Source organism: Octopus bimaculoides, chromosome 8 (assembly GCF_001194135.2).
Source record: "Octopus bimaculoides isolate UCB-OBI-ISO-001 chromosome 8, ASM119413v2, whole genome shotgun sequence".
Classification (NCBI taxonomy): domain Eukaryota; kingdom Metazoa; phylum Mollusca; class Cephalopoda; order Octopoda; family Octopodidae; genus Octopus; species Octopus bimaculoides.
Genome location: NC_068988.1, coordinates 80,274,212 through 80,282,886, shown reverse-complemented (window position 1 = coordinate 80,282,886; position 8,675 = coordinate 80,274,212). Strand labels below are relative to the sequence as shown.

Below are 8,675 nucleotides of genomic sequence, written 5' to 3'. Positions count from 1 at the left end.
GGGGGGGGGGGTAAAGACAAGAGTGAAAATTGGATCAGAGCTGTTGGAGGAGTTTGTGGTGAAACTTTGGTGTGCATCAGGGATCTGTGTCGTTTCCATTGTTGTTTGCAATAGTGGTTGATGTGGTGACAGAGAGTGCAAGAGAGGGATTGATTATGAAGATACTCTATGCAGATGACCTTGTTCTGATAAGTGAGACGATGGAGGGATTGGGGGCGAAGTTTTGGAAATGTAAGGAGGTGTTTGAAGGTGATGGTGAGTTGGGTGGAAGGAGAAGTGTTAGTGAGTAAGGTGGATCCATGTGGTGCATGTGGGAGGAGGGTAATGGCAAATGTGGTGTTGTGTACGAGATGTGAGAAATGGATTAATGGTAGGTGTACGAAAATGAAGAAGGTGACCCCCCAAGACTGGTGAGAGAGTTCGTTTGTGGGAGATGTGAAAAAGGAGTTGGAGGGCTGGTGGAACCAGTGGAAACACTATGTGACGAGGTGGAAACAGTGAGAGGGTTTTGTTATTTGGGAGATAGGGTGGATGTAAGTGGTGGGTGTGAAGCAGCTGTGACAGCAAGAGTGAGACTTGGCTGGGTGAAGATCAGGGAATGAGGAGCGTTGTTATATGGGAAAAGGTTGTCATTAAAGATGAAAGGAAGGGTCTATAAGAATTGTGTGAGAGCTGCCAATGCTGAATGGGAGTGAGACATGGTGTTTGAGGAAGAGAGAGACAGCAATTTTGAGAAGGGCTGAGAGAGCAAGGGCAAGAGAAATGTGTGGGGTAAAGCTGTTTGATAAGAGAAGGAATGAGTATTTGATAGGATTGCTGGGGCTGGAAGAATTAGTGGAATAGTTGGCAAGGGCGAATGAAATGAGGTGGTATGGGCATGTGTTCAGGAGGGATGAGGTGCATGATCTGAAGAGGGTGCTAGGAGTTTGATGTAAATGGACAGTGAAAGCAAGGTAGAGCGAGGAAAACGTGGAGGGGACAGGTGGAAGAAGATATTGGGAGGGTTGGCTTCAGAAAGGAGGACACCCAAAACCGGGCAAGATGGCGAGATGGTGTCAGGGCAGTTGCTATGGCATTGAGGTAGATCTGGCCACCCCCATCAACAGGGATAAAACCCGGATTCAAAATGATGGATGATGATGATGATGGAGAATGAAGACTGAGGAAAACATAGGAAGAAGTGGTAAATGCTGATCATTTAAGAATGGAGGACATTAGAGGAAAGAAAGAAGATGACAAGGGACCATAACAATTAGCAAGACATTCTACCAGAGAAGACCCATGAAATCCATGAAAGCATTTAAAAAAATGATTCATTACTTACTACTGATAAAATATTGGTTTCAAGTTTTGGTACAAAGCCAGCAATTTTAGAGAAGGGGCAAGTCAATTACATTGCCCCTGGTGTTCAGCTGGTACTTATTTTATCGACCCCCAGAAAGATGAAAAGCAAAGTCAACCTTGGTGGAATTTGAACTCGGAACATAAGATGGACAAAATACCGCTAAGTATTTTGATTGGCATGCTAATGATGCTGCAAGCTCACAACTTTTAACTACTGATAAAATATTACTAATACTTTACTATTGGTTAAATTTACTTTGAGGCTTCCCAAGTCTAGATTTTGCTTCCATGTTTGGAACTTCTGGTTATATGATCTAGGTTATAAGTACACAGGAGTTCCTATTAACTGCTCAGCTTAAACACAAGTGTTATGATCTGTAAGCCTATAATAAACATAATAGAGCTGAAGACAGCTCTGATAGACTCTAAATTCAAGCTTAGTTCATTGTGTAAAAAAATATGTTGACAGTCATGTGAATAATATATCAGTTGTAAATGTAAATATCATTGATTTTTCTAACTTGAGGTTGTTATGCCTGTAAACTTGAGTTGTATTAAAATGATATAATGTCTCTTGAATCCTACTCAGACTTGTTATAATTTTGAGTAATTATGTCAGTATATAAAGTATATTTCTAATTGTATTCTGTAACAATTATATTTTAGAGACAAAAGATCATTAAATTTTATCTATGACTAATGACCTAGTCATTGATATATATAATTGTAACAAAGCACAGCTCCCCATATCACTGTTATACTCTCATACATATCAAATATCCTATTAATTGGCCTTCACTTACCACCACTACCATCATCATCATTTTACCTCCATTTTCTTTTGCTTTCATGGATTTCATGGGTCTTCTCCATTGCAATGTCCTGCTAATAGTAGTAGTTCCTTGTCATCTTTCTTTTCTCTAATGTCCTCCATTCTTAAATGATCAACGTTCACCACTTCTTCCCATGTCTTCCTCAGTCTTCTTTCTCCAAGACTATTATATATATATGCACATATATATCACTTCATTATTTAAACAATATCACAATATTTGCTGTGATATGACACTAGCTAACTGAAGTCTGAAACTAATTTTCATATCTAATTAGAAATAAGGAACTGATTATACTTCACTTAATTTGCAAATACACTCAAAGAAGGCATGAATAATCATAATTTGTTAATTTTCCTCTCCTATGATTCAAGAAAGTACCAGCTAGACAATCAATGGTTTTACATTGCGACAAAGTGTAGCTTAATATCATACAATGTTAATTATTTCTAAATATCTCAGTCTCTATAGCCAATAAATAGGTCAGAGTTCTTGATGAAAGTAGAATGGATAGAATATAATTGAAGATGGTAGCTACATAAAAAAAGTGCCAAGTATCCAAAATGAATGGAGCCTATGGAAGAAAACCAGCAAAGATATAGGACAAAGTGCAGACTGATCCATAACTACTTTCTCTCTTTGTTAATTAATTCTTAACATCCCAGTCTTCGTAGCCAATAAGTAGACAAGAATCTCTGATGAAAATAACATGGAGAGAATATTACTGAAGATTCTATGAAATTGTTCATGGGGATGTGGCTCGGGGAGAAATTACTTCCATTCAATTGATTTGTTCTAGAAATAATCACTGCATGAGTTTAACCCTTTAGCATTTAAACCAGCCAGATCTTGCCTCTCGCAGGTACCCTACAATGTCATTTTAAAAATAAAGAATCACATCATTAAAGTTTCAAAGCTATGAGATAAAGCATGGTTAATTCCACACAGTGTGAATAAATAAACATTACACTTGACAGGGTAATCTGAATGTTAAAGGGTTAAACTAAAATATTCACAAATGACCTAAGTAACCATTAAGTTGAAGGCCGCCACTCCCGTCCCACTAAGAAGAAGAAAGATCTTGCTGCTTTATACCTATGTAGTATTACTTGATATTACTTGCATTGATAAAACTATATCCCTACATTACTCGTCATATGATGTAACACTCTTGCATATTTCTATATAAGTTCACAACAGAGGGTTTACATTTTCCAATGTGTATTATGACTGGGGTTATAGTTCACCACCATTAGCCAAGAGGCTTACTATAAAACTCTTTCACATCAAACTGGTAGTCATCCTAAACTGTCCTGCTCATGTGCAGGCATGAAAAGTACATGTAATGCTTTATAACAACAACATTGACATAACATTGATAATACAGAATAGGCAGGTAGATATCATGTGGAAATATTGACTGGATACATTTATGAATTAATAATAAAATATTTTAAATAATATATTATGCCAACTGTAAAAGATCAATTGTTTCAGTGTTTGTGGCTTCCAAATTCCCTTTGTGATTCTACAGCTTCAACATGGTGATGATGTACAATTCATTAAGTTGTGGTGATGTGATTAGCAAAATCTTGTTATGTTGGTGGTATGGAAGGTGTTGTAAATTGAATATAGTAGCAGTAGAAGTGGTGGTAGTAGTAGTAGTAATGGTGGCAGTGGTGGTGGAACTGCTGCTGCTGCTGCTGCTGGTAGCTGGAAAAACTTGATGCTGATCTGTTAGAACCATTCCATTACCACATGGGTCACATGATTAAATGGTAGCTTTACATGAGATGGAGAAGTTGGTGATGCTGGTCCATTGACAACATTATTATGATTAACTGATGTTTTGGTTGGAGGAGAATATTTAGAAATTATTTGCTCCAATAGCCTCAATGAGCTTTGTGTTTAATCCAGATTGTGTTTTCTGTCAGCATGAATCAGATAATTTGTCTCCACAGAGAATTTTATTATATTGTGTTCTTGTAAGCATTTGTCAAACCTAGTATTAAAAAGGGACCATAATCACTCCTAATTGACTGCCAAGTGATTCCTCAGCTGGAGATAGCTTACAGACATCAAATATACTGAAATGGTTGAAAAAGAACCTATAGTAAATACTCCAAACGTTACAATTGATGCAAAGTAAGCTTTTACACACCACTTTTTGGTGTACCATTAAATTTGGGGATGTTGTTTATGAATAGTGTGTGTGTGTGTGTGTGTGTGTGTGTGTGCGTGTGTGTGTGTATTCACACATACACATACATAAATTTTGGGGGAGGAGGCCAGTCGACTAGATCGACCTCAGTATGCAACTGGTACTTAATTTATCGACCCTGAAAAGATGAAAAGCAAAGTTAACCTCGGTGGAATTTGAACTTAGACAGATGAAATACTGCTAAGCATTTCTTCTGGTGTGCTAATGTTTCTGCTAGCTCGCTGCCTTTGGTACTTATTTTATTGACTGCAAAAGTCAACCTAGAACATAAAGAATCAGAAATTCCATAGCATTTTGTCCAATGGATTAATGATTCTGCCAGCTGATCACTGCCTTTCTTAATTTAATAATAATAATTTCCTTAAACACACTAATAATTCTTTCTAATATCGGTGCAAGGCCAGCAATTTTGAGGGAAGAGGAAAGTCAGAAACATCGATCCCCAGAAATGAACTGGTTCTTATTTTACTGACCTTAATAGAATGAAAGGCAAAGGTAATCTTGGTGGTATTTGAACTCAGAATATAAAGCCAGAAGAAATGCCACTGAGCATTTTGTCCTGCATGCTAACATTACTACCAATTCATTGCCTTTCTTCTTAATATGATAATGATAGTATATGGAGGAGACATTTCTTTTAATACAGTAATAATAATTGTTACTCATTATAAATTCATTGTGCATACATATTTATCATAGGATGAAAAAGTAATTTACACAGTATAAGAGTTTCATATATATGTTGACACCTAAAAAACTGAGGAAACATTAGATAAAGTGTGTAATTATCTTGCAATCAAATCAGTTTAAACAGTCCTTTAATTGAATGAATTCTAGTCCACTGCTCAAAACGACTGTCATTAGAATACCAAAGTTAGAGAAGTTGGAAAATAGACATTTCCTTATGCACCCACGGGAACATAAAAGGATTTTAATCCCAGAGGTGTATGAGTCAATTACGATTGATACATTCCCAGCATTTTATACATATCCCCAGTCTAAATATAATCTTTCCCTAAAGCAGTGATTCAATGCACCTAGCAGTGCAAGGGATGCCTTTAAATCTGATTTTAGCACATGTTACAAAATCTGACAAGTTCTACAGTATTGCTAAGATAAAGACACCAAACTCAAGTGCTTGTTCCCTTTTTTTTATCATTTGTTCTACAGCTATATGTATATCATAAATTGTTGAGAAGTTGTTTCCAATAAAGTTTGGGAATAAATAGTCTGTTTAATTTATTAAAGATTAGACCATTCTTTACAGTCAGTTCACAAGAATGTCTAGCAAATTATTGTTCTGAATGAGTTAGTCTTGACCAATCTTTTCCAGCAATATGATACTTTAACTTAAAGTGTACTTATGTTAAAATTATTTTTAATGCCTTCAAATTTTTGAGCATTAGCAAAAGAAAATTCATTATTACCTGTGTCAGAATGTAATGTCATTTGTAAAGAACACTTTAACAAACTAATTTGAGTTGTACTTTTGTCATACTAAGGACATCAACATGACTGATGGTTTGCCCTAAGCATGTAAATAATTTCGAAATCATTTTGTGATAATGGGATGACCCACTTAACAATCTGATGAGAAGCTTGTCTGACAACATCAAGATTTTATGAAAAGAAAAAAAAGAAAAAGTGTGCTGCAGTGACAGCATCTCCAGTGTGAAAATTTTCTCTTATTGAATATATCCTTATCTTTCAGCCCACTATGTCACCACATAAGATTCCCATTCAATATTGCTATCATGTGTTTGACACATATATTTTATGGACTTTCCATTTTGAGACATTATTTCTCCAGCTACAAATTCAGAAGCACAGGCTGTAAGAGTTGTTCCATATTGAATAGACAATTTTACCAAAACTGAGTATTGTGTAAGAAGTTTTTTGTCTATTTAAGGAGCTACGCTTGTGTTTCCTCATGAAAAGACATTCTCTTTCTGCTGCAAGAAGAAACTAAACTTTGCCTGCAAATTTTGGTATAAACTGGCGACTATAACTTATCAAACCCAAATATTTTCTTTACCTTTCACTTTGGAAACACCTGTCCATTGGATCTTGTCTATGAGACTGTATGATCAGTGGATCCCATCTTTCAAAATATTCACACAAAATATGGATGATATATAATTAATTAAATAATTTGGATTAATCAATATACAAGCTCCTTTCAGTCTGATAATAACTGTAATTTATTGATTCTTCAATTACTGCTAATTATGCTGTTAATTTGATCATCCCTCCAGATGATGATAAAATTTTGAAGAATGGAGTTGTTATTTTCAAGACCCATCTGAAGTTTATTTTCTAAGTAAAGTCTATTGCAAACACTCGCTCACAAACTTTTTCAGTATGCACTCTTTAAGACAACTGAAGGAAAATAAAACCTAACCTAACATTAACTCTACATATTAGTGGACATTGTTTGGAGATGAAAAGTTATATAAGAAAAAGCTTGAATCTTGTCATTGATATCTACTCTGTAATTTATTCACAATTTTTAATTTACACCTTACTTTCACTCCCCTATAATTGGTAATGTATCATTGTCATCATACATGTATGAAATATGAATTTCATTACTTCAAAGCTGAGGTTCATTTTCAAATTCCTTTTCTTGTGTATACTGGGCACACTGAACAGATATTGTTTTTAATTGTAACTGATAATGAAATTTTAACCATTTCAGCTTTTTTTATTGGCAGTAAATAATACTTTAAAACATAGCAGCATAACATATCTTTCAGAATGTCAGCACTGGTTAATCTAGAGTTATAAAGGCTATTAACCACTGCAAAGGAGAAGTGCTGTTTGTCATATCTCTGAAGTTATCCTTAAGCTGTGGTGCCAGCAATCTCAAGTTTTGACCTATCATAATAAGTTAAATGTCTTTCAGTAGGTTTGCTAATAAATGGTAACTTTATTATTAGCAAAACCAGAGTGATGGAACATGCTCCACCAGTTTCCAATTGCATTTGAAGTGCACATCCATTCACTTTAGAAGGAAGTCAATGTATTTTATTATATGTTGCATAATTAATATTCAAAGTCACTTCCTCACCATTAGAGTGTTTAGAACTCATACCTTTAATAGTAATGTCACCAACAGATTTGGAAAGAAGGCTTACATCCACAAGATTTACTGAAACAGTCCAATTTACCACAATGCAAGCATTTTTTACCCATATGTAGGACAGGACCTACAAGAATGGGATGACCAACAATTCTTGCAACTTGTTCAATTACTTGTTGGCAATAGTCCCTGATGGTCATGTAAAATACGTCTGTATAAGAACTTAACTGCAGGATTATTGATCCAATAGCCCTTGTTGGTAAAGTAAAATATATATGAGAACATGACTATTATTATTGATCCAAGAACATATACTCATCTTGACAGCACCATTACAATAACGTCTGAGATGGATGTTTTAAGTGACGTTTTTAGACAATCATAACACTTTATTTATATCTGAGTACAATTAATTCCAGTAAAATATGTCAATTCTATAGTCTCTACTTTTAGGTCATCATTGATTGCAAAGAGTTTATGTATAGAATGTGCTTTGAATCATAAAAATTTACTCATTAGCTCGTTCTTTAGGTCCAAAAATAAACCTGTCTGAGATGATAAATCATCCTTTAGATTTATTTTTTCAGCTATGCACTGTAGATCTTTAAATGAACAGACAAGAATTAGTGCAGGATATAGAACATCATTGATGCCACATGATGCAAGGAATTTTGGCTTAACCACTTCAAGTTTAGTATCATCTATAGAATTGCCTAAATTTTTAATTTAATACAACAAATTATCAAGATGAAACAATTTAACTAATGTAAATCATTATATTGCATAAATTAATGTTGATTGTTAAATATCTACAATATGTAATATTTTCAGGTTTCCCAGAGCGTCCAAAGAATCTAAGAGTTTTGTGTCAGCCGCATGCTGGAAACAAACAGGGATTAATGACATATGGTTCAATTGTGGAACCAATCTTCAAAAATGCAAACACAAATATTGATTTCTCTGGTAAAATATTTTACTGATTGTCATATCATTTTATTATGGTATATCAATACCTCTATTTCATGCATGTTGTACATCATTATTTCATATTGTTATGGCATTAATTGTGTGTTATTGAACTGTTTTACTTTCAACTTGAAAAAGTAAAAGGGAATTACACACACACACACACACACACACACACACACACACACAGAGGCACACACAGACATATACACACGCATAAAATAGAGGT

The 8,675-nt window shown here is 34.8% G+C and overlaps 1 protein-coding gene across 2 annotated transcripts in view; it reads left to right on the top strand.

The window, feature by feature from the left end:
• Positions 1-8,675, top strand: part of LOC106873410 (ceramide kinase-like protein) — a 195,833-nt gene that overhangs the window by 132,195 nt on the left and 54,963 nt on the right. For both annotated transcript variants that reach the window (XM_014920765.2, XM_014920764.2), the window contains exon 4: positions 8,312-8,443. In XM_014920765.2, coding sequence (XP_014776251.1) covers positions 8,312-8,443 — 132 coding nt within the window. The remainder of the gene's footprint in view (positions 1-8,311; positions 8,444-8,675) is intronic.